At 47.7% G+C, this 18,797-nt stretch overlaps 1 protein-coding gene across 1 annotated transcript in view; it reads left to right on the top strand.

The window, feature by feature from the left end:
* LOC121555092 (potassium voltage-gated channel subfamily H member 3) overlaps nt 1–18,569 on the top strand; it is a 169,131-nt gene extending 150,562 nt beyond the window's left edge. Inside the window, exons 8-10 of the mRNA XM_045211996.1 lie at nt 11,812–12,189; nt 17,638–17,837; nt 18,269–18,569. Of these exons, the coding sequence (XP_045067931.1) occupies nt 11,812–12,189; nt 17,638–17,837; nt 18,269–18,532 (842 nt within the window). The 3' untranslated portion in view covers nt 18,533–18,569. The remainder of the gene's footprint in view (nt 1–11,811; nt 12,190–17,637; nt 17,838–18,268) is intronic.
* Nucleotides 18,570–18,797: the final 228 nt, after the last annotated feature.

The following is an 18,797-nucleotide window of genomic DNA, read 5'->3' on the forward strand; positions in this document are numbered from 1 at the left end:
AGTATGAGTCACAAAGTCTCCCAATATTAAAAAAGTCAGAGTCTACATTTGGGAAAGACAGACCTCCCTCTCACATACTCTCACTGAGCCCTGGTACTTTACCCTCACTGAGCCATGGTACTTTACCCCTCACTGAGCCATGGTACTTTACCCTCACTGAGCACTGGTACTTTACCCCTCAGTGAGCCATGGTACTTTACCCTCAGTGAGCCATGGTACTTTACCCTCACTGAGCACTGGTACTTTACCCCTCACTGAGCCATGGTACTTTACCCTCACTGAGCCATGGTACTCTACCCCTCACTGAGCCATGGTACTTTACCCTCACTGAGCCCTGGTACTTTACCCTCACTGAGCCATGGTACTTTACCCTCACTGAGCCCTGGTACTTTACCCTCACTGAGCCATGGTACTTTACCCCTCACTGAGCCATGGTACTTTACCCCTCACTGAGCCATGGTACTTTACCCTCACTGAGCCATGGTACTTTACCCCTCACTGAGCCATGGTACTTTACCCTTCACTGAGCACTGGTACTTTACCCTCACTGAGCCATGGTACTTTACCCTCACTGAGCCCTGGTACTTTACCCTCACTGAGCCCTGGTACTTTACCCTCACTGAGCCATGGTACTTTACCCCTCACTGAGCCATGGTACTTTACCCCTCACTGAGCCATGGTACTTTACCCTCACTGAGCCATGGTACTTTACCCTCACTGAGCACTGGTACTTTACCCTCACTGAGCCATGGTACTTTACCCCTCACTGAGCCTTGGTACTTTACCCCTCACTGAGCCTTGGTACTTTACCCCTCACTGAGCACTGGTACTTTACCCCTCACTGAGCCATGGTACTTTACCCCTCAGTGAGCCCTGGTACTTTACCCCTCACTGAGCCATGGTACTTTACCCTCACTGAGCCCTGGTACTTTACCCCTCACTGAGCACTGGTACTTTACCCTCACTGAGCCATGGTACTTTACCCTCACTGAGCCCTGGTACTTTACCCTCACTGAGCCTTGGTACTTTACCCTCACTGAGCCATGGTACTTTACCCCTCGTGAGCCCTGGTACTTTACCCCTCACTGAGCCATGGTACTTTACCCTCACTGAGCCTTGGTACTTTACCCCTCACTGAGCACTGGTACTTTACCCCTCAGTGAGCCCTGGTACTTTACCCCTCACTGAGCCATGGTACTTTACCCTCACTGAGCCTTGGTACTTTACCCCTCACTGAGCCATGGTACTTTACCCTCACTGAGCCCTGGTACTTTACCCCTCACTGAGCCCTGGTACTTTACCCCTCACTGAGCCCTGGTACTTTACCCCTCACTGAGCCATGGTACTTTACCCCTCACTGAACCATGGTACTTTACCCCTCACTGAGCCATGGTACTTTACCCCTCACTGAGCCATGGTACTTTACCCCTCAGTGAGCCCTGGTACTTTACCCCTCACTGAGCCATGGTACTTTACCCCTCACTGAGCCCTGGTACTTTACCCCTCACTGAGCCATGGTACTTTACCCCTCACTGAGCCCTGGTACTTTACCCCTCACTGAGCCATGGTACTTTACCCTCACTGAACCATGGTACTTTACCCCTCACTGAGCCATGGTACTTTACCCCTCACTGAGCCCTGGTACTTTACCCCTCACTGAGCCATGGTACTTTACCCCTCACTGAGCCATGGTACTTTACCCCTCACTGAGCCATGGTATTTTACCCCTCACTGAGCCATGGTACTTTACCCTCACTGAGCCATGGTACTTTACCCCTCACTGAGCCATGGTATTTTACCCCTCACTGAGCCATGGTATTTTACCCCTCACTGAGCCATGGTACTTTACCCTCACTGAGCCATGGTACTTTACCCTCACTGAGCCATGGTACTTTATCCCTCACTGAGCCATGGTACTTTACCCCTCACTGAGCCATGGTACTTTACCCTCACTGAGCCATGGTACTTTACCCTCACTGAGCCATGGTACTTTACCCCTCACTGAGCCATGGTACTTTACCCCTCACTGAGCCCTGGTACTTTACCCCTCACTGAGCCATGGTACTTTACCCCTCACTGAGCCATGGTACTTTACCCCTCACTGAGCCATGGTACTTTACCCTCACTGAGCCCTGGTACTTTACCCTCACTGAGCCTTGGTACTTTACCCCTCACTGAGCCCTGGTACTTTACCCCTCACTGAGCCCTGGTACTTTACCCCTCACTGAGCCATGGTACTTTACCCTCACTGAGCCTTGGTACTTTACCCCTCACTGAGCCCTGGTACTTTACCCCTCACTGAGCCATGGTACTTTACCCCTCACTGAGCCATGGTACTTTACCCCTCACTGAGCCTTGGTACTTTACCCCTCACTGAGCCATGGTACTTTACCCTCACTGAGCCATGGTACTTTACCCTCACTGAGCCCTGGTACTTTACCCCTCAGTGAGCCCTGGTACTTTACCCCTCACTGAGCCATGGTACTTTACCCCTCACTGAGCCATGGTACTTTACCCCTCACTGAGCCATGGTACTTTACCCCTCACTGAGCCCTGGTACTTTACCCTCACTGAGCCCTGGTACTTTACCCCTCACTGAGCCATGGTACTTTACCCCTCACTGAGCCATGGTACTTTACCCCTCACTGAGCCATGGTACTTTACCCCTCACTGAGCCATGGTACTTTATCCCTCACTGAGCCATGGTACTTTACCCCTCACTGAGCCATGGTACTTTACCCCTCACTGAGCCCTGGTACTTTACCCCTCACTGAGCCCTGGTACTTTACCCTCACTGAGCCCTGGTACTTTACCCCTCACTGAGCCCTGGTACTTTACCCTCACTGAGCCATGGTACTTTACCCCTCACTGAGCCCTGGTACTTTACCCCTCACCATCTGGTTGAAACCCTTCACCAGACTCTGGGGCTACTAAACAAAACCTCTCCCACAGCCAGGTTAGGGCAGGGGGAATAGAGGAGAGAGAGGAAATGAGAGAGGCGGAGAGAGAAGGGGGGTGGGGGGAGATAGAGAGAGACAGAGAGAGAGAGAGAGGGTGGGGGAGAGAGAGGGTGGGGGAGAGAGAGGGGGGGCAGATGAAAAAGTCAGGTGAGCAATGTGATGAGTTGTGTGTGTAAAGCCAATGTGATGAGTTGTGTGTGTAAAGCCAATGTGATGAGTTGTGTGTGTAAAGCCCAGTGTTTCATATCTCAGACTGAGCTCTGCTAGACTAACGAGAGAGAACGTGCCTGAAAGAGGTTTTAATTCTGTCACATTACTGCTGCTTTCCTTACTGAACACCCCACAAATAATCTGACAGAGAACAGACACACTCATTAAAATATTCACACACCAACCTTTCACACAAGCACCCTGTCTCAGTCACATTGTGATTCAAATACTGCATAGAAAAACATGTTACCACACGTACACAGAGACACACGCACACACACAGAGACACACACACAGAGACACACGCACACACACAGAGACACACACACAGAGACACACGCACACACACAGAGACACACGCACACACACAGAGACACACGCACACACACAGAGACACACACACACACACACACAGAGACACACGCACACACACAGAGACACACACACACACACACACACACACAGAGACACACGCACACACACAGAGACACACGCACACACACACACAGAGACACACGCACACACACACACACGTCGGGCTCTGAACAGCGTGGCACTTCATGTCAGTTACCACGGTGTGTGTGTGTCATATTGAACTGAACCAAGCAGAGCTGAGCCCCAGCTCTATCGTCACAGCCAATCACCTGAGGCACAGTAACTACCTGATCAATACAGCTCAGTGGTCAGTCACTTTATGGAATGAAGAGGACAAGAGACCATTAGAGTTTCAGTCCATTGACCTGTCCAGTCTGACCCACAGTCTTATATTACATGGCTCAGGGGTCCATATTTATGGGGAGACGGAGTACTGACCTATAGGTTCAGTTTTGAATTTGAAATGATAAAGAATAAGATGGGGGATCAGGGGGGGACCTGATCCTAGAGCAGTGCTGGGATGCTGACAGTGTCTTTGTAGCACCAGTATACCCCAGAGTGTTACAGTCTGGCCTGCTGCCTGTCTTCAGCCCAGCCAGGGCAATGAGCCCCAGAACTCAATCCCCATGAACACAACTGGTTTAATGTGCCTATTCAAGGCTTCATTGGTGGGTCAGTTTGTATGCTAAAGTTTAAGATTTGATTTTGAGGGTACCCAAAGCCATTCCTGATTGGTTGCTGTTACTGTTAAGTTGATTGAGCCTGCACTATTCAAAGCTTGATTGGCGGGTCTTGGATTTGATTGTGGTGATAGCCACAGCTGTCAGATGTAGTTTGTTCGAATGAGGGATAAGGGTGCCCTTCAAACGCTGATACAAGGTCATACTGATCTTTTATTCATTCAGATGATAACAGAAGCTCACAATACAACAACAACAACAACAACAACAACATGTCATCGGATATTTCACAGGCGTGCGTGCCTGGGTGCCTGCGTGTGTGTGTGTACATGCATGTGGCTGTGTGTGTGTGTGTCTGCAGGTACTGTAGGGTTGTACTGTGAATGGCTGCAGACACATCAATAATTTAAGTCCAGGGAGCAGCTCCTACACTCTTAGAATAAAGGGTTCCAAAAGGGTTCTTCGGCTGTCCCCATAGGAGAACCGTTTTGGGTTCCAGGTTCTTCAAAGGGTTCTCCTATGGGGACAGCCAAGTAACCGTTTTAGGTTCTAGATAGCTGATATTAAACTATCTGTTCGCTACTCCTCCATGCTGCTCTTCATTACAGGCATAGCCACAGCCACAATACTGCCTTACAAATGATATTCAGCTCTCTGCACCCTGCCACTCCACCCAGCCACAGCCACAATACAGCTCCCTGCTCCCCCATGCTGTCACAGCCACAGCCACAATACAGCTCCCTGCTCCCCCATGCTGTCACAGCCACAGCCACAATACAGCTCCCTGCTCCCCCATGCTGTCACAGCCACAGCCACAATACAGCTCCCTGCTCCCCCATGCTGCCACAGCCACAATACAGCTCCCTGCTCCCCCATGCTGCCACAGCCAAACAGCTCCCTGCTCCCCCATGCTGCCACAGCCACAATACAGCGCCCTGCTCCCCCATGCTGTCACAGCCACAATACAGCTCCCTGCTCCCCCATGCTGCCACAGCCACAATACAGCTCCCTGCTCCCCCATGCTGCCACAGCCACAATACAGCGCCCTGCTCCCCCATGCTGTCACAGCCACAATACAGCCCTCTGCTCCCCCATGCTGCCACAGCCACAATACAGCTCCCTGCTCCCCCATGCTGCCACAGCCACAATACAGCTCCCTGCTCCCCCATGCTGCCACAGCCACAATACAGCCCCCTGCTCCCCCATGCTGCCACAGCCACAGTACAGCTCCCTACTCCCCCATGCTGTCACAGCCACAATACAGCTCCCTGCTCCCCCATGCTGCCACAGCCACAATACAGCGCCCTGCTCCCCCATGCTGTCACAGCCACAATACAGCCCTCTGCTCCCCCATGCTGCCACAGCCACAATACAGCTCCCTGCTCCCCCATGCTGCCACAGCCACAATACAGCTCCCTGCTCCCCCATGCTGCCACAGCCACAATACAGCCCCCTGCTCCCCCATGCTGCCACAGCCACAGTACAGCTCCCTACTCCCCCATGCTGTCACAGCCACAATACAGCTCCCTGCTCCCCCATGCTGTCACAGCCACAGTACACCCTAACAAATGGCCAACTATCCAGCAGACTACTACAGAACCCTGTTGTGCAGTCTCCACTCAACAAGACAATACACAGGCAATGGCGAGAGGGAGGGAGAGAGAGAGGGAAGAGGGTGTAGAATAAAGTGCTAGAGTGATATTAATATTATGTTGTATTATGAAAAAGCAAATAGGTATTTATTGGAAAGTAAACATTGTGTTGAATGTGTTTCCAGCAAGTCTAAGTGTGTGAGAGACCTTGGATATAGCAAAGGGAGCATTGACTAAGAAGATGAATGCAGCATAAAAGTAGTCCCTGACTAGTCTATGGGCGTGTCCCAAATGGCACCCTGTTCCCTATATAGTGCACTACTTTTAACCAGTGGGTAGAGCATTTCCAGTCGTGACAACTCACTGGCGCGTGCGTTCGCGCTTGTTTGTGTGTGTGTGTGTGTGTGTGTAGTTTCTAACTTTCTCTCTGTCAGCACCTCATAGTAAGACCTGTTTTCCTATACCTTTTCTTCCTCATCTAGCATTCTCTTTCTCTCCATCTGTTTTTCTCTCTCTTCCTGTTGTTTTGGCTGCTGTGAAGACTGATCTCCGATCCGATAATAGACAGTACTGTGCAGCCGTCTTCATCGACCTGGCCAAGGCTTTTGACTCTGTCAACCACCGCATTCTTATTGGCAGACTAAATAGCCTTGGTTTCTCAAATGACTGCCTCGCCTGGTTCACCAACTACTTCTCAGATAGAGTTCAATGTGTCAAATCGGAGGGCCTGTTGTCTGGACCTATGGCAGTCTCTATGGGGGTGCCACAGGGTTCAATTCTTGGGCCGACTCTTTTCTCTGTGTATATCAATGATGTCGCTCTTGCTGTTGGTGACTCTCAGATCCACCTACGCAGACGACACCATTTTGTATACATCTGGCCCTTCATTGGACACTGTGTTAACAAACCTCCAAACAAGCTTCAATGCCATACAACACTCCTTCAGTAGCCTCCAACTGCTCTTAAACACTAGTAAAACTAAATGCATGCTCTTCAATCGAACGCTGCTGGCACCCGCCCACCCGACTAGAATCACTACTCTCGACGGGTCTGACCTAGAGTATGTGGACAACTACAAATACCTAGGTGTCTGGTTAGACTGTAAACTCTCCTTCCAGAATCACATTAAGAATCTCCCATCCAAAGTTAAATCCAGAATCGGCTTCCTATTTCGCAACAAAGCCTCGTTCACTCATGCTGCCAAACATGCCCTCGTAAAACTGACTATCCTACCGATCCTTGACTTTGGCGATGTCATTTACAAAATAGCCTCCAGCACTCTACTCAGCAAATTGGATGTAGTCTATCACAGTGCCATCCGTTTTGTCACCAAAGCCCCATATACTACCCACCACTGTGACCTGTACGCTCTTGTTGGCTGGTCCTCATTACATGTTTGTCGTCAAACCCACTGGCTCCAGGCCATCTATAAATCAATGCTAGGCAAATCCCGCCTTATCTTAGCTCATTGGTCACTATAGCAGCACCCACCCGTAGTCTGCACTCCAGCAGGTATATCTCACTGGTCATCCCCAAAGCCAACACCTCCTTTGGCCGCCATTCCTTCCAGTTCTCTGCTGCCAATGACTGGAACGAATTGCAAAAATCTCTGAAGCTGGAGACTCTTATCTCCCTCACTAACTTTAAGCATCAGTTGTCAGAGCACCTTACCGATCACTGCACCTGTACACAGCCCATCTGAAATTAGCCCACCCAACTACCTCATCCCTATATTGATATTTATTTTGCTCATTTGCACCCCAGTATCTCTATTTGCACATAATCTCTTGCACATCTAGCATTCCAGTGTTAATACTAATTGTAATTATTTTGCACTATAGCCTATTTATTGCCTTACCTCCATAACTTGCTACATTTGCACACACTGTATATATATTTTCTGTTGTATTATTGACTTTATGTTTTGTTTTACCCCATATGTAACTCTGTGTTGTTGTTTTTATCGCACTGCTTTGCTTTATCTTGGCCAGGTCGCAGTTGTAAATTAGAACTTGTTCTCAACTGGCTTACCTGGTTAAATAAAGGTGAAATAAAAAATAAAAAAATCTCTCAGAGAGGTGGCTATCTTTGAGTATCACTTCAAAGCTTCACACTGCAGCAGAACAGACTGCTCCCCCTCTCTTTCTCCCTTTCTCTCCCCCCCTCTCGCTCTCTCGCTCTCTCGCTCTCTCTCCCCTCTCTTTCTCAAAGACTGACTGACTGAGTGGGCTGGGTGATTTACAGACTGACAGAGACAGAAAGAGATGGAGTGGAGTGCAGAATAACAGTATGGAACCCCCAGGGACACATCCGGAGATAAATCACAAATGAATCAAGTTCTGGCTCTGATCCAGTTCTTTAGAAAGAGGAGAGTAAGCCTGCTAGCAGCCTTGTATAGACGGGTTAGCTGACAACATCATGAAAACGATGCACAAGCTTCAATGGGGCAGAAGGCCGTGTGTTGTTGTGATAATGGATGGCCAGACAGCTAGTAACAATGACTAGAAACTGCCATGTGGGGAATCGTAAGTGGCTCATTTCAGCTCGTTGTATCTTGTTATTGATACCATGTCTTGTTTTGATGTGTTTTTACTTATATCACGTCTATGCTAATATGGCACAAATTCGCTAGCTATCTAACCAACAACTGTAACAATATATTTGAGAGACAACAAGTGCTCATTGTGCAAATGTACAGTACATTCTGAAAGTATTCAGACCCCTTGACTTTTTCCACATTTTGTTACATTACAGCCTTATTCTGAAATGGATTAAATTGTTTTTTCCCCTCATCAATCTACACACAATACCCCATAATGACAAAGCAAAAACAGGTTTTTAGAAAAGTTAGCAAATTTATAAAAAATAAAAAACGGAAATATCACATTTACATAAGTATTCAGACCCTTTACTCAGTACTTTGTTGAAGCACCTTTGGCAGCGATTACAGCCTGGAGTCTTCTTGGGTATGGCGCTACAAGCTTGGCACGGGGAGTTTCTCCCATTCTTCTCTGCAGATCCTCTCAAGCTCTGTCAGGTTGGATGGGAAGCATCGCTGCACAGTTATTTTCAGGTCTCTCCAGAGATGTTCGATCGGGTTGTCTTGGGTGTGTGCATAGCGTCATTGTCCTGTTGGAAGGTGAACCTTCGCCCCAGTCTGAGGTCCTGTGTTACAGGAGGGGGTCGCAGTTCCGGAGCGACCCACTAGGTGTCATCCTCCGACAACCTTAGGCACCTCCTCACTCTGGACAGTCTGGACTAATCAGTTTCCTATTGGTGGCACCTGTGTCTACCTGTTCACCTGTGTATTTATGCCCTCACATCCCTGTGTTCCCTTGCTCAGTTTTCTCTGCTAGTTTCTCTATGTCCAGCAGTACTACTCAGTGTCTGATCGGAGATCTATGCAGAGGTACTTGAGAAGTGTTCTCCCTGTTTCGTTATTTGTTTCAGTCTTCGGTAGTATTTCGTATTTGGGCTGTCAGCCAGTTTTTGGAGACTTATTTGCTCCGACTTCTTTTATTGTGATAAGTCCATTATTTTGTATTTTGGCTTCGGGACCACCAGTAAAGATCCTTGTTTCACCATCTCTGCCTACTGCCTACTGTATATCCTGCACCGCACCAGGGTCACACCTCACACCAACCCTTACAGTCCTGAGCGCTCTGGAGCAGGTTTTCATGAGCTCTCTGTACTTTGCTCCATTCATCTTTCCCTCGATCCTGACTAGTCTCCCAGTCCCTGCCGCTGAAAAACATCCCCACAGCATGATGCTGTCACCACCATGCTTCACCGTAGGGATGGTGCCAGGTTTCCTTCAGACATGACGCTTGGCATTCAGGCCAAAGAGTTCAATCTTGGTTTCATCAGACCAGAGAATCTTGTTTCTCATTGTCTGAGAGTCCTTTAGGTGCCTGTTGGCAAACTCTAAGCGGCCTGTCATGTGCCTTTTACAGAGGAGTGGCTTCCATCTGGCCACTCTACCATAAAGGCCTGATTGGTGGGGTGCTGCAGAGATATTTGTCCTTCTGGAAGGTTCTCCCATCTCCACAGAGGAACTCTAGAGCTCTGTCAGAGTGACCTTCAGGTTCTTGTTCACCTCCCTGACCAAGGCCCTTCTCCCCCGATTGGTCAGTTTGGCCAGGCAGCCAGCTCTAGGAGGAGTCTTGGTGGTTCCAAACTTCTGCCATTTAAGAATGATGGAGGCCACTGTGTTCTTGGGGACCTTCAATGCTACAGAAATTCCCCAGATCTGTGCCTCGGACAATTCCTTTGACATCATGGCTTGGTTTTTGCTCTGACATACACTGTCAACTGTGGGACCTTATATAGACAGGTGTGCTCATTTCCAAATGTCCAATCAATTGAATTTACCACAAGTGGACTCCAGTCAAGTTGTAGAAACATCTCAAGGATGATCAATGGAAACAGGATGCACCTGACCTCAATTTCGAGTCTCATAGCAAAGAGTCTGAATACGTATGTAAATAAGGTATTTCTGTTCTTAAATTTTTCTAAAATCCTGTTTTCGTTTTGTATTATGGGTTATTGTGTGTAAATTGATGAGGGGAAAAAACAATTTAATCAATTTTAGAATAAGGCTGTAACGTAACAAAATGTGGAAAAAGTCAAGGGGTCTGAATACTTTCCAAATGCACTGTATATGTTATCAATAAACATTTGAAGATGAAATATAGTTCACGTGTTGTCAACAATCTAAGCCAACCCCGTCTGCTTTGCCCCATAGTTGCACACGCGTTGGTTTTGTTGCTAGACAACCAACCCGTCTATAGAGATCTGTGCTGGAGTTCAGCAGCATGGACAGCATCATGTCAGCGCAAAGGTGAAGAGAGTATGTTAAGTGCCATGGACAGAGGCAGATCAACTGTAGGAGGCAGTTGAGATAGAGAGTAGAGTAGGTTCAGAACCTTGGACAAGGGCAGAGAGTTAGTTCAGGACCAGGGACAGCAGAGGAGTTTTATCTGGCTGTGCATGGACAGAAAAGCTGACTGAGAAAGTTCTCCAAAGTGCTTACATAATTTGTTATGTTCACACAGACACACAAGCAAACTATTCAAAAGACCTACCCCATTGCACAAACAAACACATTGATAAACAAATATATTCACACATATACCGTTACATACTGACACACACACACTGGCACACAAATCAGCACAATTACACCCTCTATTCTTCCATTCTGGTCCACAAATCATTAACATTTACATTTTAGGAATTTAGCAGACGCTCTTATCCAGAGCGACTTACAGTAGTGAGTGCATACAATTTCATGCTGGTCCCTCGTGGGAATCAAACCCACGACCCTGGCATTGCAAGTGCCATGCTCTACCAACTGAGCCACACGGGACCACGTCCTAGAAATGCTAGCTTGGCTAATAACAAGCTAATTAGACAACACCTGAGGTGTAACATTCCTAATGATATATTTGTATTCAGTTCACTGAGGCCACGCAGAGACATGCATTACCAGTGGGCCTTGTTTGTACATTGGGCCTGCATGCAAGGCTCTCTGACAGGTTGGGTCAGCTTCAAGGTGAGTGCGTACATTGGGCCTGCATGCAAGGCTCTCTGACAGCCCAGCTGAACTACAAGGTCAAAGCCACAGTGTGTTTCTGTGGATCGCTGACAGGCTATGTCCACAATGTATTATTCATATAGGTATCTCTTCTTTTTCATTTCTCCTTCTCTCTCTCTCTCTCTCCCCCCTCTATCTCTCTCCCTCCCCTTCTCTCCTATTCCTCTACCCCTACATCTCTCTTACTCTGTCTCTCCCCCCCTCTATCTCTCTCCCTCCCTTTCTCTCCTATTCCTCTACCCCTACATCTTTCTTACTCTCTCTCTTTTCCCCTCCTCTCTCTCTCCTTCTCCCTCTCCCCCTCCCTCCCTCTCCCTCTCCCCCTCCCTCCTTCTCCCTCTCCCCCTCCCTCCTTCTCTCTCTCCCCCTCCCTCCATCTCCCTCTCCCCCTGTCTCAGGTTGGCTACACGAGTTGGGAAAGCGTCTGGGCACCCCTTATTTCGTATCTCCCCTGGCCACTCTGGCTCCTGATTCGCTGCACCCTGCGATTGTTTACTCCCTCCCTGCCAACAGCAGCCAATGGAACGTGTCCGGGTCGGAGCTGGCGGGGCGGGACTCATGGAACTCCAGCCAGTGGAATGTCACATGGATGGGGGCTGGGGCTGGTGGGGTGGGTCAGGGTGGAGGGATGCTGGGTGGGGGTCCATCAGTGAGGAGCTCCTACGTGACGTCGCTGTACTTCGCTCTGAGCAGTCTGACCAGCGTGGGTTTTGGAAACGTCTCGGCCAACACCGACTCTGAGAAGATCTTCTCCATCTGCACCATGCTCATAGGAGGTGAGTCCCTGGAGATACAACAGGAACATTATTGGTTATTGAGAACGTCAGATCTCAGTGGTGTCAGGGGATAGATAAAGCACCTGCTGTATGCCTCCTCTCCTGTCCCTCTCTGGTGTATTCTGTGTATAACTATACCACAGATTCTACAGCTATTCAACAATGACTATGTCATATTGTCATTAGCTAAGACATAACTGAGCTTTATGACACCGTCTCTCTCTCTAAGACATAACTGAGAGTTATGACGTCTCTCTCTCTCTCTCTCTCTCTCTCTCTCTCTCTCTCTCTCTCTCTCTCTCTCTCTCTCTCTCTCTCTCTCTCTCTCTCTCTCTCTCTCTCTCTCTCTCTCTCTCTCTCTCTCTCTCTCTCTCTCTCTCTCTCTCTCCTCTCTCTCTCTCTCTCTCTCTCTCTCTCTCTCTCTCTCTCTCTCTCTCTCTCTCTCTCTCTCTCTATATATATATATACACTACCGTTCAAAAGTTTGGGGTCACTTAGAAAAGCAATTTTCTTGTCAATTAAAATAACATCAAATTTATCCGAAATACAGAGTAGACATTGTTAATGTTGTAAATGGCTATTGTAGCTGGAAACGGCTGATTTTAATGGAATATCTACATAGGCGTTCAGAGGCCCATTATCAGCAACCATCAGTCCTGTGTTCCAATGGCACGTTGTGTTTGCTAATCCAAGTTTAGCATTATAAAAGGCTAATTGATCATTAGAAAACCCTTTTGCAATTATGTTAGCACAGCTGAAAACTGTTGTGCTGATTAAAGAAGCAATAAAACTGGCCTTCTTGAGACTAGTTGAGTATCTGGAGCATCAGCAATTGTAGCTCAAAATGGCCAGAAACAAATAACTTTCTTCTGAAACTCATCAGTATATTCTTGTTCTGAGAAATGAAGGCTATTCCATGTGAGAAATTGCCAAGAAACTGAAGATCTCGTACAACGCTTTGTACTACTCCCTTCACAGAACAGCGCAAACTCAACGTCTCAACGTCAACAGTGAAGATGCAACTCCGGGATGCAATGAAAAAGCCATATCTCAGACTGGCCAATAAAAATAAAAGATTAAGATGGCCAGTCTGAGATATGGCTTTTTCTTTGCAACTCTGCCTAGAAGGTCAACATCCCGGAGTCGCCTCTTCACTGTTGACGTTGAGACTGGTGTTTTGCGGGTACTATTTATTGAAGCTGCCAGTTGAGGAGCTGTGAGGCACCTGTTTCTCAAACTATCACTCTAATGTATTTGTCCTCTTGCTCAGTTGTGCACCGGGGCCTCCCACTCCTCTTTCTATTCTGGTTAGAGTCAGTTTGCGCTGTTCTGTGAAGGGAGTAATACACAGCGTTGTACAAGATCTTCAGTTTCTTGGCAATTTCTCGCATAGAATAGCCTTCAAACAAGGACATTTCTAAGTGACCCCAAACTTTTGAGCGGTAGTGTCTCCTCTCTCCTCTCTTCCCCTCTCCTCTCTTCCCCTCTCCTCTCTTCCCCTCTCCTCTCTCCTCTCCTCTCTTCCCCTCTCCTCTCTCCTCTCCCCTCTTCCCCTTTCCTCTCTCCTCTCCTCCCCTCTCTTCTCCTCTCTTCCCATTTTCTCTCTCCTCTCTTCCCCTCTCCTCTCTCCTCTCTTCCCCTCTCCCCTCTCCTCTCTTCCCCTCTCCCCTCTCCTCTCTTCCCCTCTCCTCTCTCCTCTCTTCCCCTCTTCTCTCTTCCTCTCTCCTCTCTTCCCCTTTCCTCTCTCCTCTCTTCCCCTCTCCCCCTCTCCTCTCTTCTCTCTTCCTCTCTCCTCTCTTCCCCTCTCCTCTCTTCCCCTCTCCACTCTTCCCCTCTCCTCTCTTCCCCTCTCCTCTTTCCTCTCTTCCCCTCTCCTCTCTTCCCCTCTCCTCTCTCCCCCTTTCCTCTCTTCCCCCTCCTCTCTCCTCTCTTCCCCTCTCCTCTCTTCCCCTCTCCTCTCTTCCCCTCTCCTCTCTTGCCCTCTCCTCTCCTCTCCTCTCCTCTCCTCTCCTCTCCTCTCCTCTCCTCTCCTCTCCTCTCCTCTCCTCTCCTCTCCTCTCTTCCCCTCTCCTCTCTTCTCTTCCTCTCTTCTCTCGCCCAGCGGCGTCCAACAAACCAGCGTTCACACAGGTCCCCCAGTACCAGGTCCTTCAAAGTGCTCATGGATGCTCTCTGTGCCCCAGAGTTTTAGAGAATGCAGGCTTAGACTATATCTCCCATGAGGCCACATCACAGAGAAGAAGCACTTTCCTGGTCCCATTTTAGGATGGTTCAAATGGAAACATTCTCCTCAGATAAAAAAAACTGCAACTTTTTGGCAGTAGACTGCATTTTCTAGGGCTTCTTGCAAATGGAACAACTGCCAATGATGTAACTAGAGAGTGGTGAATGGCTGTATTCCAAATGGCACCCTATTCCACATGGTTCCCTATGGGCCCTGATGAAAAGTAGTGCACTATTTAGGAAATAGGGTGCCATTTGGCATGCAGTAACAAAGTGACCCCGTTCCAGATTTCCAGTCTAGTTCATCTTCAGGAAGAGTGTGGCAGTAAAGATCTGTTTCGTGAGAGAGAGATGTAGTGATTTTTAGGGTGGGTGCATTGAGGCGAGAGCACATATTCTCAGGCCACTTTAAAACGAAGTAAAGCAGCCTCGTAGACACACCCACACACGGATGTGCTCGCTCGCACACACTCACACTCGTACACACAACCCCTCCCCTCCCCCAGACTGCTGGAATGCCACCCACACACACACAGACACACACAGATACATACTCTTTAAAATACACTGCGCAACACCAGACACTGAGAGAAACACATGAATACACATGTATAACGACAAGTGTGCACACACAAACACACAATACAACACACAACACAACACACAACACACAACACAACAGATGGAGAGCATTGACTGAAACAGAGAGAGACAGCCTCACATGGAGAAACAACAGGCTTACACAACAACCTGTCTACCCAGAACCAGACTGTTACACAATATCAATAAAAAAGAACATCCAGGATCATTGGACTGGGATACTCACTGTCTGTCTAACAGGTCAGGAGAGAGTCTGGCCCCGTCCATGTGGCTGCTTCAATTGGCTCTGATAGTTAACGATCCATGTACACACACACACTTCAACACCCTCGTTAGCGGCCCCCTCCCTCAGACACACACCCTCACCTTCACACTCAACCTCAATCACTGATGTAAATACACACACACATTCTTGCAAACCCACAAACAACCACCCACACAATCACACAGAGTCAGTGTCTCTCATCTCTCTCATACCTCATCTCTCCGCAGTAGCTGAGAGAGAGAGAGAGAGAGAGAGAGAGAGAGAGAGAGAGAGACAGACAGACAGACAGACAGACAGACAGACAGACAGACAGACAGACAGACAGACAGACAGACAGACAGACAGACGGACAGAGAGAGAGAGAGAGGCAGTGAGATTAGCACATCTCTATTTTGGCAGCGTTATGCTATTGAAATGCTGTGAGCAGTGTACCTCCTTTAGACCTGACTGACAGCTATTTTCCGGCTCAGCGGTAACAGATAACTGCCAGATCTCTCTGAGCTTGGTACAGAAGTTTATTGTGCATCTAATATCTATATGTACAGTTGAAGTCGGAAGTTGACATACATTTAGGTTGGAGTCATTAAAACTATTTTTTCAACCACTCCACAAATTTCTTGTTAACAAACTATAGTTTTGGCAAGTCGGTTAGGACATCTACTTTGTGCATGACACAAGTAATTTTTCCAACAATTGTTTACAGACAAATTATTTCACTTATAATTCACTGTATCACAATTCCAGTGGGTCAGAAGTTTACATACACTAAGTTGACTGTGCCTTTAAACAGCTTGGAAAATTCCAGAAAATGATGTCACGGCTTTAGAAGCTTCTGATAGGCTAATTGACATCATTTGAGTCAATTGGAGGTGTACCTGTGGATGTATTTCAAGGCCTACCTTCAAACTCAGTGCCTCTTTGCTTGACATAATGGGAAAATCAAAATAAATCAGCCAAGACCTCAGAAAAAGTATTGTAGACCTCCACAAGTCTGGTTCATCCTTGGGAGCAATTTCCAAACACCTGAAGGTACCACGTTCATCTGTACAAACAATAGTATGCAAGTATAAACAGCCATCATACCGCTCAGGAAGGAGACGCGTTCTGTCCCCTAGAGATTAACGTACTTTGGTGTGAAAAGTGAAAATCAATCCCAGAACAACAGCAAAGGACCTTGTGAAGATGCTGGAGGAAACAGGTACAAAAGTATGTATATCCACAGTAAAACGAGTTCTATATCGAAATAACCTGAAAGGCCTCTCAGCAAGGAAGAAGCCACTGCTCCAAAACCACCATAAAAAAGCCAGACTACAGTTTGCAACTGCACATGGGGACAAATATTGTACTTTTTGGAGAAATGTCCTCTGGTCTGATGAAACATAAATAGAACTGTTTGCCCATAATGACCATCGTTATGTTTGGAGGAAAAAGGGGGTTGCTTGCAAGCCGAAGAACACCATCGCAACCGTGAAGCACGGGGGTGGCAGCATCATGCTGTGGGGGTGATTTGCTGTAGGAGGGACTGGTGCACTTCACAAAATAGATGGCATCGTGAGGAAGGAGAATTATGTGGATATATTGAAGCAACATCTCAAGACATCAGTCAGGAAGTTAAAGCTTGGTCGCAAATGGGTCTTCCAAATGGACAATGACCCCAAGCATACTTCCAAAGTTGTGGCAAAATGGCTTAAGGACAACAAAGGCAAGGTATTGGAGTGGCCATCACAAAGCCCTGACCTCAATCCTATAGAAAATTAGTGGGCAGAACTGAAAAGGCGTGTGCGAGCAAGGAGGCCTACAAACCTGACTCAGTTACACCAGCTCTGTCAGGAGGAATGGGCCAAAATTCACCCAACTTATTGTGGGAAGCTTGTGGAAGGCTATCCGAAACATTTAACCCAAGTTAAACAATTTAAAGGCAATGCTACCAAATACTAATTGAGTGTATGTAAACTTCTGACCCACTGGGAATGTGATGAAAGAAATTAAAGCTGAAATAAATCATTCTCTCTACTATTATTCTGACATTTCACATTCTTAAAATAAAGTGGTGATCCCAATGTCAGGAATTGTGAAAAACTGAGTTTAAATGTATTTGGCTAAGGTGTATGTAAACTTCCGACTTCAACTGTATATGTATATGTATATCTATATGTATATGTATATCTAAATCTATATGTATATCTATATGTATCTGAAACTGTCTTCTGTTTCTATCTTTATGTATTATCTATGACTGATTCTTACATTGAACACACAGGCATACACACAGAAACACACACACACACACACACAGATACACACACTCAAACACACAGACATACACACACATTAACCAGTCCTTGTCCCTCTGCCCCCAGCCCTGATGCATGCGGTGGTGTTTGGTAACGTGACGGCCATTATTCAGAGGATGTACTCTCGGCGCTCCCTCTACCACACCCGTACCAAGGACCTGAAAGACTTCATCAGGGTCCACCGTCTGCCCAAGGCCCTGGAGCAACGCATGCTGGAGTGCTTCCAGACCACCTGGTCTGTCAACAACGGCATCGACGTCAGTGAGGTGTGTTATAACAGAAGACTTTCTGACGTCTACGCTCTCACTGTCTCTCACGCCTCGCTCTCACAGTCTCTCACGCCTCGCTCTCACCGTCTCTCACGTCTATGCTCTCACTGTCTCTCACGCCTCGCTCTCACTGTCTCTCATGTCTATGCTCTCACTGTCTCTCACGTCTATGCTCCTACTCTCGCTGTCTCTCTCTTCTCTCTCTCTCTGTCTTGTTTTCTTTTCATGTTCCCAATGCTCCTGTTGGTTAACAATGTAAGCCTCATGTATTGATTCTTCTGTCAGTTATTTTCTCAAGTCATATCACTTGTTTTGCCTCACTCTCTTCCCCCTGTGCCACCTCTTCAAATTTCCCTCTCATCTGTCAATCCCGTCTGTCCCAACTCAATCTCTCATATTTTATTTCCTTTCTCATTCTCCCTCAATAGTTGTTGAAGGACTTCCCAGATGAGCTGAGGGCGGACATCGCCATGCACCTGAACAAGGAGCTGCTGCAGCTACCGCTGTTTGAGTCGGCCAGTAGGGGGTGTCTGCGCTCCCTGTCTCTCATCATCAAGACGTCATTCTGCGCCCCGGGAGAGTATCTCATCCGCCAGGGAGACGCCCTGCAGGCCATCTACTTTGTCTGCTCTGGGTCCATGGAGGTGCTGAAGGACAACACTGTGCTGGCTATACTGGGTAAGGAAACTTAGGGCACACACACACACAGACAGGCACACACACACGTAAGTGCACATACCTGATGACATACACATTCTAACAGAACTGCATTAGTTTGCCAAACAATCACACAATCACACATGCCTAGCATTTGCAGTGAATACCGGGGGAGCTCCGGATTGGAAACCCGTGTCCCTCTGCTTGTCACCCATCCCTAACCCCAATCACTACCATCTTAAACCTAGTTAACCCCAATCACTACCATCTTAAACCTAGTTAACCCCAATCACTACCATC

Source organism: Coregonus clupeaformis, chromosome 40 (assembly GCF_020615455.1).
Source record: "Coregonus clupeaformis isolate EN_2021a chromosome 40, ASM2061545v1, whole genome shotgun sequence".
In the NCBI taxonomy this organism is placed as follows: Eukaryota; Metazoa; Chordata; class Actinopteri; order Salmoniformes; family Salmonidae; genus Coregonus; species Coregonus clupeaformis.